At 44.4% G+C, this 15090-nt stretch overlaps 1 protein-coding gene across 1 annotated transcript in view; it reads right to left on the bottom strand.

Annotated features, from left to right (window-relative positions):
• The window catches only part of ABHD3 (abhydrolase domain containing 3, phospholipase), a 72523-nt gene extending 57687 nt beyond the window's left edge, over positions 1 to 14836 (bottom strand). The window contains exons 1-2 of the mRNA XM_083187533.1: positions 14534 to 14836; positions 14272 to 14435 (exon numbers count right to left, since the gene is read on the bottom strand). Coding sequence (XP_083043659.1) covers positions 14272 to 14435; positions 14534 to 14692 — 323 coding nt within the window. The 5' untranslated portion in view covers positions 14693 to 14836. The remainder of the gene's footprint in view (positions 1 to 14271; positions 14436 to 14533) is intronic.
• Between the last annotated feature and the right edge of the window lie 254 nt (positions 14837 to 15090).

The raw sequence follows: 15090 nt of genomic DNA, 5'->3' as shown, positions 1-15090 counted from the left end.
TCCATACACACTGGGCGATTTTGCCCAGCGTGTATGGCCAGTGATGATGGGGAAAATCGCTGGGCTAATAATTACTCAGTGCATACACACTGAGGGATTTTTGCCCTTTTTCCGGGGCTGGACAACTTCCTCCCGAGGGTGCATGCAAATCTAAGTGACCTGAGAGTCACTTAGATATGTGTGCACATTCCACATCATTCGATGGTCGGCGACCATCGAATGATGTGGGTGTTCACCCACAGGCTACGAATGGATGTTTATCCATTCGCAAGCCCTTAGTGTGAACAGACGCTGCAAGGGGGGGGGGGGGGGGAGGGCGGGTTTGGCACCCTGGCGAAGCAACCAGAATAACCCCCATTGTGCGTACACACTGACGTCACCGGGACCCGCTGAGCATACAGGTCTTTTGGCTATATATATATATATATTAATCATTGTTACTGACACGTGGGGGAAGGCATCGTTAACGATATTGAGTGTACACACTAGACGATATTGTGAACAATATCACCCAGGAGCCCCTTCTGAGCGATGAGGTACACAATATCCTCTAGTGTCTATGGGGCTTTAGGGAATAGGTTATTTTATTTATAAATGAACATTCTATATTCAACATATTCTAGATGTTATATATATTCAGCATTCTGGATTTTGAGTATTTGTCAATAACTGAGAGCAATGGCTGTTATACAGTGGCTACATATGCTCTAAAGAAGTGTGGAAGGTGGATAAGTATAGTACATAGAATATGTCTAGAACACGTCAAATGAGAAATGATTTCTAATAAAGTCATTTTACTACTAAACCGACACACGTTTGTGTACAATACTAGGGTAATGGAAATAGTATATAGCATGAAACTATAGCTGGCTTCCTCTATACCGGTGACATTATTGCTGAACCGGTTGGTGACAAAGCATTAGAACGACCAATAAAGCACTGTATTGTTATTGTCTGCATCCTTTCATTTCCTAATAGGATTACATAGAGCCGTTCCTTCCTGTACAACCCTTCTTTTAGATATGTCAACTTCCTGAATGAAGACACACCTATGCTGCCAGAAGGCAAAATGAAGGGGTGTGTGGTATATTAGGTTGACAGTGTCTAGGTAAACACCAAAAGGTTGACACACTCAAAGGTCGACAGGGGTTTTCCACATTTTTGTGTGTGTCAGTGTCCATGGACTCCAATTCGTTTACCTCTTCACTTGCCATGATTCACGCCAGGTACCACACTCTGCTAATGCTGCACTCGCCACACTTCAGAGTCCATATGGTTGGTAAAGTTTGAAAAAGTGAAAAAAATCCTCGCAAACACAGCCATGGTTACCTCTTGCCTTTGTCGACCTCGTGATCATGTCGACAATATGGTGTGAACCTACTGAAACATCCCTTCCCTCCCCCAGCTATCCAGTCTCTGCCATGCGTAAGTGCCAAAATCACGCAGATCTGCATAGGTGCACACAGATACATATGCTTTCTGGGCACTGTACCAAGCAATTCCATTCAAGATATGCAATGCAAACTGGTGTAGTACTTACTCTGAATCAGCCCTAGAATTTGCACCTGCAATCCTTCCCTCGGCAGATATAGGGGCTATTCAATCCGGCACTCACCTATTCAATGGTGCCATTACAGACAGCATTGAAGGGTGTGAGATCTGAGTTTTTTTTAAAAGTCAGATCTGTTTTGTCGGAAATGACTGCGGATTGTCGATTCAAATTCTGACTGTCAAGTTTCTATCGGATCAAATGAAAACTGCTCGGGATTCCTCATGTCGCTACATTCGGACAGTCGAAATCCCAGACTGAATACCCCCCATAGACTCTTTGGGGTAAATTTACTAAGCTGTAGATTGAGTGGGTAATGTTTCAATATCCATTCTCCCTTCCTGTTGTGACTGTTTCAAAGGAGTCAATATGCTAAGATGGGAGTTCTATTGAATATGAGATGTTGCCCCTAGCAACCAGTCAGATTTATTTATTTAGCACCTTCTAGAGATAATAGATAGAATCTGATTGGTTACTATGGGTGACATCCTATCTTCAATAGAACTCCCATCCCATCAATTTGGAACAGCCACACCAAGAAGGGAGAACAGGATATTGAAACATTCCCCACTCAATATAACATTGTGCTGACCCACTTATAGCTCTCCTTTGATGCTGGAAAATTCACTTTACACTTAATGACTTTCAGTCATCACTTGACAGGTTGGATTATAGCCTTTTGCTCTAATTGAATGAAGTAATGGTTAATGATCCACTTTCCAGGCCCTTCTTTATTGATTTTTGTTTTATATTTGCAACCATAGGATTAGTCCCACTAACTTCTCCATAAGCCACAACTTAGTGGTTGGATCCCAAACTTTAAGTTTAAATTAAATAAATCTAAAGGGGCCTATACACAAACAATCAATATGCTCAATTTAATGTTTAGATATTGGTATTTAAAACAAAAGTCGATGGTATGAATGGCAAAATTAGGGTGCTGGTCATATTGAAAGTAAAGGTTAAGCCCACCTGTTGTATATACCTGGTAATATGGCATCTCTTCTCCGCACGGATGTAATTACCTGGTAATATGATTTGTGCAGTATAACATGGAATGATCTAAGGTTTGGTGTTTTACTATTCCCTAACTATATGTATTGCCATCTAGCACCGACACCACAGAGGCCACACAATGGCAGGAAGTGGATCATCATAAAAGTGTGTGCCCCGGTATACAGCCCTGATTTTGTGTAATTCACAACCAAAGCAGCAGGGCAGCAATCTCTACTAGCCTGACTAGCCTGACATGAAACTCCAGAGACAAAAGCAAACCCCTGCTCAAAAGCCCCTGGGAAATATGAGGCCCTAGGGCAGCTGCCCAGTAAGCCCATGCATTAAGATGGCCAATGCTAGGAAATACATTTTACATTGGATAGGCTGACTAGAGGTTATGGGGGAAATTAATTTGCCAGTTAAGGCAGAATGCCTGATTCATACAAAATCGCTCGATACCCAATGGAGTAGTGAACACTTTTGTGCGAGTTTCTAGTATCGCAAAGCACAGCAGCTGCCATGCATACTGGGCCGACCAAAGCAATTTCCCAGCAATTGAAATCTCTCCACTTTGTGGACCTTGTTACTCTCTGTAACTGCCATTATGCAATAAGCAGGACATTAGGCCTGCTCTCTGCTCTGCTTGTAGATGAATGAACAGTGTGGATGCTGCAGTGAAACAATGATTATAGCCCCACTACTAATAACCTCCAGTGAAACAATGATTATAACCCCATTACTAATAACCTTCAGTGAAACAATGATTATAGCTCCATTACTAATAACCTCCAGTGAAACAATGATATAGCCCCATTACTAATAACTCCAGTGAAACAATGATTATAGCCCCACTACTAATAACCTCCAGTGAAACAATGATTATAGCCCCATTACTAATAACCTTCAGTGAAACAATAATTATAGCTCCATTACTAATAACCTCCAGTTAAACAATGATTATAGCCCCACTACTAATAACCCCACTACTAATAACCTCCAGTGAAACAATGACTATAGCCCCATTAATAATAACCTTCAGTGAAACAATGATTATAGCTCCATTACTAATAACCTCCAGTGAAACAATGATATAGCCCCATTACTAATAACTCCAGTGAAACAATGATTATAGCCCCACTACTAATAGCCCCACTACTAATAACCTCCAGTGAAACAATAATTATAGCCCCATTACTAATAACCTCCAGTGAAACAATGATTATAGCTCAATTACTAATAACCTCCAGTGAAACAATGATTATAGCCCCACTACTAATAGCCCCACTACTAATAACCTCCAGTGAAACAATAATTATAGCCCCACTACTAATAACCTCCAGTGAAACAATGATATAGCCCCATTACTAATAACTTCCTGTGAAACAATGATTGTAGCCCCACTACTAATAACCTCCAGTGAAACAATGATTATAGCCCCACTACTAATAGCCCCACTACTAATAACCTCCAGTGAAACAATAATTATAGCCCCACTACTAATAACCTTCAGTGAAACAATGATATAGCCCCATTACTAATAACTTCCTGTGAAACAATGATTGTAGCCCCACTACTAATAACCTCCAGTGAAACAATGATTGTAGCCCCACTACTAATAACCTCCAGTGAAACAATAATTATAGCCCCACTACTAATAACCTCCAGTGAAACAATGATATAGCCCCATTACTAATAACTTCCTGTGAAACAATGATTATAGCCCCACTTCTAATAGCCCCACTATTAATAACCTCCAGTGAAACAATGGTCATAGCCCCACTACTAATAGCCCCACTACTAATAACCTCCAGTGAAACAATGATATAGCCCCATTACTAATAACTTCCTGTGAAACAATGATTGTAGCCCCACTACTAATAACCTCCTGTGAAACAATGATTGTAGCCCCACTACTAATAACCTCCTGTGAAACAATGATTGTAGCCCCACTACTAATAACCTCCAGTGAAACAATGATATAGCCCCATTACTAATAACTTCCTGTGAAACAATGATTATAGCTCCATTACTAATAACCTCCAGTGAAACAATGATTGTAGCCCCACTACTAATAACCTCCAGTGAAACAATGATATAGCCCCATTACTAATAACCTGGTATCCTCACAGGTTGTCCTCATAATCACAAGATGAGTGGAAATGTAAATGATATTCATACATGACTGCTTAACTATTGGGGAGAACTGCAAAGTTGGCCACCAAATATCAATTGTATTTCATCCATGGAGAAAATCCAAGGCATGGATGGCACAGAGGCCCTTTTTTTACCTTTCTTCTTGGCATTAGGACTTGGATGCAAGCTCTAACTTCCGAAACCTTTAATTGGCCCTGCAGGGGGGATAAACGATCACAATGATCGCGTGACAATCTGGATCTGTGGGGGACATGGCGCACCCCTGTGCAGCACCTACAGTTCTTCAGAGATTCATTTCAGGGCTGGTATGAACAGGCCATACCCCACCATTATATAGGTGCTGCCCTGCCCTCTACGGCCCTGACCCGCTGGCCATCAGTATTAGAGCACGGATGACCATCAGACAATAAAACTAGTGACAATTCCATGCTAATCATATAAAAACAATGAGGCTAACCCAGCAATAGCCAACCCTAATCAGAGCTGAAGTACTCACTAGACAAGTTGCTGGATAATTGCTGTACCAATGCAGACAGATGGATAATTATAACTTATGGGTGTGGTATAGCTCACAGACAATGTCTAGGTCGACAGCAAAAGGTCAGCATGCATAAGATCGACATTGACAAAAGGTGGACACATAAAAAGGTCAACATAACATTTTCACATTTTTTTTGTGTCAATGTCGACACCTGATTTGTTGAAAGTTAAATCCCAAAAAGGTCATGTTGACCTTGTGCATGCTCACCTTTTGGTGTCGACCTTTTGACTGACGACCTAGCCATTGTTAGTGAGCCATCCATATGCCATACATTATAACCCTGATTTGTGAGTGCACGGTGTGCTTGCTTTCAGGAAATAGACCTTAACCCTTTGAGTGCCAAATGAATTTCTTAAACATTTTTATTCATCATAATGACCTGTAATGTTTACCTTATACAGGAAATATCATCTTTTTTTACCCAACATTTTTTATTTGAATTTATATAACAAATGTGAGCGACGCTGGAATTTTTAGAGGATTTTGGCAAATCTTTCAGAGATGTTGGCACACAAAGGGTTAATACTGTGCATTAGAGCCTATGGGCCTGATTTAGACCTGATTGCTGGGCTGTGAATCATCAGCGCCCAGCGATCAGATAGCCGCCGCCATGACAGAGAGGAAACCTGCCCCTGTGCACGGCTGTGAAGGAAGATCGCAGCCGTGCGAATACGGGGAAAGTACAGATTATTACCTGTTAATAGGCTTTCCTCTACTCCACCATGGCAGCATACTTCTATACTTCTGGGGTTTCCGCCCCCTTGGGTAGATATCTGAAAGGAACAAAAAAAGACACTGCCCCCCTATATAAGGGACCGCCCTCCTAGGCTCTGTGTCTTTCATTTTACAAGCTTAACTCATATAATTATTCATATTAAATAACACACTCAACCCTTTAGTTCAGGGCTGGGAAAACGGCTGCCATGGTGGAGTAGAGGAAAGCCTATTAACAGGTAATAATCTGTACTTTCCTCTACCTCCCCATGGCAGCATACTTCTGGGTCTACCCTAGCAGTTTTCTTCACTGGGAGGGCATAGTAATATAATGTAAAAAGGAAAAAGGATACTGGTTTCTTTCACCGTATCTACAGTGTGCTCCAAGTCTTTCTTATGAGTACTACTTCTCTTCTACTCCTCCTTTTTTTTTTTTTTTTTTTTAAATTACTGCACTAAGAATTCTTCTTCCTAGTTTTGTATCTTCAGTAGCCGCCACGTCCACCCTATAGTGCTTGGTGAACGTGTGTGACGAGGACCAGCATGCTGCCTTACACACTTCTTCCAGTGACGCCGCCCCTTTTTCTGCCCACGATGCTGCTAGCGCTCTCGTAGAATGAGCTTTTAGCCCCACTGGAGGATCTAATTTCCTAATCTTGTAGGCTTCACATATACATGCCCTTATCCATCTGGATATCGTCATTTTTGTTGCTCCTAGACCCTTTTTTATCCCTTCTGTAAGCACAAACAGTCTCTTTGACTTCCTCCAGGCCTCTGATCTTTTTAGGTATATTTTTAATGCTCTACTTACATCCAAATTATGCAGCCTTGCCTCTTTGGAGTTTGCTGGGTTCTTACAGAAGGACGGTAATATTATTTCCTGATTCATATGAAACTTTGAAACAACTTTTGGTAAAAAATGCGGGTTTGTCCTTAATACTGCTTTATCTTCGAAGAAGTTGAGGAACGGCTCCTCCGCCCATAGCGCCTGCAACTCCGAGACTCTCCTAGCCGAAGTAATTGCGACAAGGAAGACTACCTTGATGGTGAGCATCTTCAAGGGCACCTCTTCTAACGGCTCAAAGGGTGCCTCCGTCAGCACATTCAGGACCATGTTAAGGTCCCAGGGTGCCAGCGGGTTATGGAACACTGGCCTGATCCTTTTTATTGCCTGCACGAATCTTTGAATATATCTGTTGTCTGCAATTTTCAGATCCAGGATAGCACTTAGTGCCGATATCTGTACTCTCAGAGAGCTCGCTGATAGGTTCTTTTCCAATCCTGTTTGTAGGAACTCCAGAATTGTATTTATTCTTCTCTCATCTTTGCCCCCTGCTCTGCAGAAGTATATATATTTCCTCCATGTCCTGTAATATACACTGGATGTTGAATATTTTCTCGCTTTTAAAAGTGTATTCACCACTTTTTCCGAAAAACCCTTTCTTCTCAATGTCCTGGTTTCAACAACCAGGCCGTTAGCCTCCAGTTTTCTGGCTGCCTTTGATAATACCGGCCCTGCTGTATTAGGTCCTTGTAATCTGGCAGTATCCATGGTTCGTCTATCGCCATTTGAGTTAGTTTTGCAAACCACGCTCTCCTCGGCCAGTATGGTAGAATCGCGATCACCCTGGATTTTTCTCTGCTTATCTTGCTGATTAGCCTGTGAATAACCGGAAATGGTGGGAAGACATATGCTAGTTTCATCTCCCACCTTTCCGTCAGGGCATCTACCTTCCATGATCCTGGTTCCCAGTGCCTGGAAATGTAACAAGGCACCTTCGCATTCTTCTCTGTCGCCATAAGATCTACTTGTGGTAGGCCCCATCTCTTCACAATTGCCTCGAACACCTTTGGTGACAGCTCCCATTCTCCTGGGGCTATCCTGCTCCTGCTTAAGGTGTCGGCTAGCCGATTTTCCTTCCCTGTAATGAATACAGCCTTGAGGTTTACCACATGACTCTCTGCCCATTGTAGTACCTTCGCTGCCTCCATCATCAGGGCTTTGCTCCTCGTTCCCCCCTGTTTGTTCAGGTATGTCACAACAGACTGATTGTCCGATCTTATCACAACCTCCTTGTTGATTAGTAACTTCTGAAATTTTTTGCATGCCATCAGTACAGCCATCATCTCTCTTATATTGGAATGGCTCCGGCTTGCTTCTATATTCCATTCTCCCTGTGCCATCCGTTGTTCGCACACGGCCCCCCAGCCTTGCTTGCTGGCGTCCGTGGTTACTATAATCTGTGTCTGAGTTGCAAACGACTTCCCTTGACTTAGTCTCTCCATGTTGTTCCACCATCTGAGGTTTGCTTTTGCCTCTTTTGATAGAAAGATTTTTTGCCTCTTGTCTTTTTCTTCTCCATTCCATTGTTCTAGGAAGCATCCTTGTAATGCCCGCATGTGGAACCTTGCCCATGGTATAGCCTCTATTGCTGACGACATAAGGCCTAGCACTCGCATACACTCCTCTGTATGACTTATGTTTTCTTTTAACATTTTTCTTACTTCCTTGATCAGCTTCTGACGTCTGTCTTCTGTCAGCTTCACACGCATAGATTGTGTATCTAAAACCATTCCTAAGTATATCACTTTTTGTGCGGGTTCGAGGTGGCTTTTTTGATAATTTATCAACCAGCCGTGCTTTTTTTAGATAGTCTAGCACCAGTTTTGTGTGCTGAGCTGACAGAACCTCTGATCTTGCCATAATAAGGAGATCGTCCAGGTATGGCCATATCGACACCCCCTGAATTCTCAAGTTGGCTACCAGCACCACTAATACCTTTGTGAAGGTTCTTGGTGATGTTGATAGGCCGAATGGTAGAGACATGAACTGATAAGTTCTTCCTTTTAGTCTGAATCTCAGGTATTTTTGGTGCCCTAAAAATATCGGAATATGCAGGTAAGCATCCTTTAAGTCTATCGTTGTTAGATAGGCTCCTTTCTCTATGTCCGGAAGAATGCTTCTGATCGATTCCATTTTGAATTTTCTTGTGTGGACAAAAGTGTTCAACCTTCTCAGGTCTAGTATTGTCCTGAAACCCCCTGATGCCTTCTTCACCACAAAAAACCTTGAGTGCCATCCCTGGTTTTCTTGATGTTTTGGTACTCTTTTTACCACACCTTGGTCTATCATGACCTGTAGACTGCTTAATAATGCTGATCTTTCTTCCCAGTTGCTTGGGACAGGTGACTCTTCCAGCCAGTCTCCCGGCAGTTTGGTAAACTCTATTTTGTAGCCTGAAGACACGACTTCTAATACCCACCTGTCCTGGGTTGATTGGCACCAGACTTGTTTGTAATGTATCAGTCTGCCGCCAACCCTCTGTCTGGCGTCATTGTGTCTGACGAAAGGCAAAGCGGCCTTCTCTGCCTCTTTGGCCACGAAAAGTACTTCTATTCCCAAACCAGGGCCTCCTGAAACTACGACCTGGTCTATATGTTTTGGCTTCTTTATAATCTGTTGTAGAGTACCTGAAGTTTTTGTTAAACTGTCCTCTTCTTACCGCCTTATCTTGGGGTAGCCATACGGACTTACCACCCGATATTTTTGTAATTATTTCGTCCAGTTGCTGTCCGAATAGGTATTTGCCCTGGAAGGGAATAGATAGTAATCTATTTTTTGATTGATTATCCGCCGCCCATGGCTTCAGCCAGAGCGCTCTCCTTGTCACTATGTTGTTTGCACTGGATCTTGCTGCCAGCCGTACCCCATCTAGGGAGGCATCGCACAGGAACTCTACCGCCATCTGAATGTTCTGTACCATTTTCATCAGTTCCGTCCTTTTAATTCCATCTAGCATATCCGACTCCAGGTCCTGAACCCATGACCTTAGGACCCTAGACGTAATAGCCATGGCTGATGACGCTTTGATTGCTGCACCAGACGTCACGTGCTGCTTCCTCAGGTTCATTTCTATTTTGCGTTCCATCGAATCCTTAAATACGTTAGCGTCCTCTAACGGCAGTGTTGTCTTTCTTGATATGCGAGCAATCGCTGCGTCCACCTTTGGTGGCTCCTCCCATGTTCTAACCTCTTCAGGGTTAAACGGGTACATTTTTTGTACTCTTATGGGTACAGGTACTTTTTTATCGGGGTGAAGCCATTCTTCCTCCACTATCTCTTTCAGAGGTATTGATAAAGGAAACTGCTTCCCCTTTTTCTTTTTATCTTTGAACAGTAAATCTTGAAGTTTTCCTTCTTCCTGTGTATCCTCAATATTCAGGGATTTATTAATGAGACACAACAGACTTTCTAACAGATCTGGGTTGAAGTCAATTTCTTCTTTCTCTTGAAACACTTCCCCCTCTTCTGCTTCCTCCTCTGGTCTAGCTGCAGGCCCTTCCTCTGGGTCATCTGAATCAGAGAGTACTACTCTTCTCCTTTTTGTAGAAGCCTTAGTACTTTCCTTTTTTGCCATAAACGTGTCAGCTAATGCTGTTTTTAACAGTGAGACCAGCTCCGTCATTTGGGGTAATCCCATCTGTTGTGTCCCCTCACACTTGTTGCATGTAGAACCTGAACATTTCTCAGGTAAAATTCTTTTGCATAATACACACTTTGCTGTATGCAATTTTTTATACTTGGCTTTCCCTTCCGTTTTTTCTTTACTGGGTCCTGCCCTGTATAAGTAAACGCCAAGTCACTAACTGTATGCTCCAACAACAACAAGAAGTATGTTCCACTAATGCTCCAATAATTCCTGGCTTACCCTGCATCCGCAGGCTGCTTCCTGTCCTCTTCCATAATGACACTTTCACAATACGCTGTACTCTAATAGAAAAATTCATACACTTAGTATCATTTCCGTAAGAACAGCCATTGCCCTAGCAGCGCTGCTGCTTCCACAGGGCCTTACCTCGTCTGCTGGTCTCAGAACACGTCTGCAGCAACCTCCACTGTTTGCAGACTAGTTTTAACTCCATGCCCGGCGTGCGTGTATCCCCGTGACGTCAGACGCCACCTCCGCTTCCGGGCGCCGTCTGATGACGCGCCCCATGTACACGCCGCGCTTACCGGCTTCAGCCTGCGGCTTCAGACGCCGCACACCTCGCCGGGCACCTTTCTCCCTTGGACGCACTGGGCGGCAGGGAGCTACAGCAGACGGACGTCCCAGACCACACTTGATGGCGGGGGTCCCAGACACGATACGCTAAGTTCACAGCTGCACTGGGCAGAGGAACCAGCCCTCCTGATCTCCGCAGGGTAAGCCATCCATCTACCCATGAAAGGAAAAAAAGACACAGAGCCTAGGAGGGCGGTCCCTTATATAGGGGGGCAGTGTCTTTTTTTGTTCCTTTCAGATATCTACCCAAGGGGGCGGAAACCCCAGAAGTATAGAAGTATGCTGCCATGGGGAGGTAGAGGAAATACATTTGCAATAACTCACCATGTAAGGGATTCCCCACCCCCAGTACACAATAAACTAATTCAGTGCTGCGTTCAATAATGGAAGATCCGGGGCCAGAGCTGACATCGTCGGTCATCCCTTCCATCGCCGGGTTCCGCCTGCATTTTCTCCGACACTCCCTGTAAATAGCCGGGTGCTGTCCCCAAATGCTGGCCGGTTGTCAATCATCTTGCGTGCGGCCAACAATGAAAAGCCGTTGCTGTCTCTCATTGCAGGATGGCCTTGCGCATGTGCACTACTAAGCAATAATTGCGAATTTGCAGCCCTGCGAATGGAATCAAGCCCAACGTTCTCAGCTTGTGGTATTTGTACCCCAAGGGGAAAAGCACACAGGTTTCGGGGGGAAATGTAAACATGACTGAAGCGGATTTCTTGGTACTTTGGTCCCAGCTAAGAACAGAACTTCTTTAACATTCCTTCTCTCACATTTGCTTTAATGGGGCTCCCACTTTTAATTTCAATATTAAAAAAACAGCAAATCTCTCTAAGGGCCAGATGTATCAAGCTTCAAAAAGTGATAAAGTGGAGAGTAATAAACAACCAACCAATCAGCTCCTATTTGCCATTTTTCAAACACAGCCTGTAACATGGCAGGTAGGAGCTGATTGGCTGACTGTTTATCACTCTCCATTGTATCACTCTTTGAAGCTTGATACATCTTAGTACATCATCGATAAATGGCAATAGTGAAACCAATAGTCACCAATCTTTGGTCATGCGGAACCAAAGCAGCCTTTCTGGCTTCAGTGAAGCCTTCTTGGCACTGCCCGGTCCCTGACAGATGAGTTATGTGTATGCACGGAATGGCCGCTGTGCAAGACTCAGCAACCGGACTCTGGCAGTGGCAGGATACCAGCACAGGATGAAGATGCCAGCGAGGAGGGTGACATCATTGGGCCTTGCTGGCAAGGTAAGTAATGTAAAATACCAACAACATATTCATTAGTATCATTACAATGCTAAATTAAATATTTAAATTAAAACTCAGTGTTAACCGGGGCACTTTCTCTCTCCCCAATGTTGGATACGTCTCTCCTTTAGGCTGTTAAATTATAATCATAATAACATTATATTTAGTAGTAATGAATAAAATATATACACACTGATTAGTGTGAATGGAAATGCGCAGTGAGTGGCTTGGTAAATATGGACTTAAATTACACTGCAAACTGATTAAACACACATAGGAGTATTTGCCATGGAAAACCTGGAACCTGGTGAAAATTTGCCATCACAAGTGGGTAAATGTTAAAAAACATTTAGGGGGAACTCAATTAGCAGCAACATAAGGCTTTTATAACAATATGCAATAAGCCGCTAGCCAATTGTCTGCGATTAATTACTGGTGATAATTCTCCTAGGCCTCGTGTCCATAGTGGGAAATCCCCCACTGATCGCAGCAACTTACCACATTATCACTGCTAATAGAATTCTCCCCTTAGAGGGGATTTATCAAAGCTTGGAGAGTGAGAAAGCACCAACCGAACAGCTCCTGTCACCTTGAAGATTGTGGTCAAGATGCACTACACCTCGCCGATGCATCCCGCCACACATCGCCTGCGCATCTGGGCAATGCATTGATACTAATAGCATATGCACCAACATATTCAATAAGTACCACAAAGGACAGCTCTTTCGATCAGAGCAGTCCTTTGCCATGCTTGCCCGTCCCTGACCTGGGAACCCATCTGCATATGCGCCGTGTGACATTGACAGTTGCAGTGGATGCTGGGAGGGATCTAAACAGCTCTGCGAAAAAAAGCCAGTATGCTTCTATAGGGTAGCTGGCAATACCGTCTGCACCCAAACCCTGGCGTATGGGGTTTTTACCGCATTTCTCCTTTTTTTTTTAAATTCAATAGTTTTTATTGGTATTTTTGTCTTGCGACAAACAAAAGAGCAAAGAAAAAACATTAACATACATACAAAAGCCAGATTTTAGTAGTCTTGCATATTAACAAGCAGTCACATTCCTGCTTTAACATTATTGCTGATACATTGGATTTTTTAAGTAATCTACATGCATTGCAAACAATATAAGCTGGATTCACATATACAATAAAGGTGTTTTATCAAATATTTTGCATAAAGTGTGTTTTGTCTTGTTTCCTACAAAGGTTATACGAACTAACAAGCACGTCCCTGGTCTTATACTGTAACTGTGTGTTGGATATGTCCAATAAACTGACTACATCACTTTGTGGAGCTTTGTCCCGTCGGGTTCCTTCCCCGGCATAGGCAGAGGATATATGTCAAGGCTCAGTCAATCTAAGGTCGCACATATAGGGGGGAGGACAACCACTAGTGCATCATACTCTACTTGCCGCATTCCTGCCATCTGGGGCCCATTATCATTTAATATTTAAGGCTTACTCCCAGAAGACACCCGTTTTCGGGGGTTACAGACAAATATTAAGTATCACCTAAATGTATCAGGTGGGACCGTAGCTGGGATTGGAGGTCCCTCCTTCACTGTCACCGGCCACATCTCCCATAGCTTTCTACGGGGAATGCAGCATCGCAACAGGTCCCTGGGCTCCCGTCATTCTGAGATGGCGGTAGCCCATTGTAGCCTATTGGCTACAGACCGCACTGCCGCCGGGGCAGTGCAGTCAGCAAGGGGTCAGCGCTGACCGTGCATGGGCAGGACCCCGGCTGAGCGCATAGAAGGGACTGAGCCATGTCATTACATGTTGCATGATGATACATCCCTGCTAGGATTGCATATTACAATGCAATCCTGGCCAGGACCATTCCGCCCAGATCGCAATGTATAGGCAATCCATAATAAATGGGCCCCTTTGTGTCTAAAAAATGACAGGAGCTGATTGGTTGGTACTTTATCTCTCCCCATGCTTTGTTAAATCTCCCCCACATTGAGAAAGCCCAGCAGGAGCTGTAATACTCACTTGGTGTAATGCACTAGCGGTTTGACAGTAATAAATGGTCTCAGCAACGTCTGGGCTCTGCCCTCCCAGCACCACAGCGTCGGGTAGTAAGTTTCTGTCACTGCAGGGCAGTAGGTCTTCAGGAAGCGGCAGAGAGGCTCCCCGCCGGTCACCAGCTGGGGCTTCTGTGGAGAGAAAGGGGGGGGGGGGTGAGCACACAGCGACACGGTGCTGCAATGTATCTGGCGGCATATTTCCACCCGCACCCGGGCAGCGCTCTCACCTTGGCAATGGCACTCAGGTAGTAGCAGGCATAAGCGGCGCCGAAGCCCAGCACCAAGGACAAGCCCACCCCGGAGCCGAAGAGACCCACTCGTACTTGGCTCTCCAGATAGAGCGTCAGCTCCCGGGTCAGCCCCTGCAGATTGATGATCCCCAGCATTATTCCAGCCGCTGTCCCCCCGCTAGCTCTGCAGCCACATGCAATAATGACAGCGGCCCCGGCCAGCAGCTCAGGAACCGGTGCGGCACTGGCAGAGGATGGGGAGATTGTCCTTGCTCCACCTTCCTCCAATCGTTAATCGGCAAACCGCCAAACACCGCCCCCTCCACCATCACGGCCAATCATAATGCAGTGCTGCTCCCAGGGGTAGGACATTAATAATCGCCGGCGGCAGATGTGGGCGTCGTGTGCAGCAGCAGCATCATCATCATCATCACCACCACCCTGCTAATACTAGCTCTGTACAGCAGCAGCAGCAGCAGCGTCTCCGCGATCTGTCACAGTGTTATTCCGCCGTCAGCAGCTCTGTGTCACAGGTGTATATGCTGTGCCGCCGT

The sequence above is a fragment of the Crinia signifera genome, chromosome 5, assembly GCF_055691185.1.
Source record: "Crinia signifera chromosome 5, ASM5569118v1, whole genome shotgun sequence".
In the NCBI taxonomy this organism is placed as follows: Eukaryota; Metazoa; Chordata; class Amphibia; order Anura; family Myobatrachidae; genus Crinia; species Crinia signifera.
Note: the sequence above shows the minus strand (reverse complement) of the source record. Positions and strands in the feature narration are given on the sequence as shown.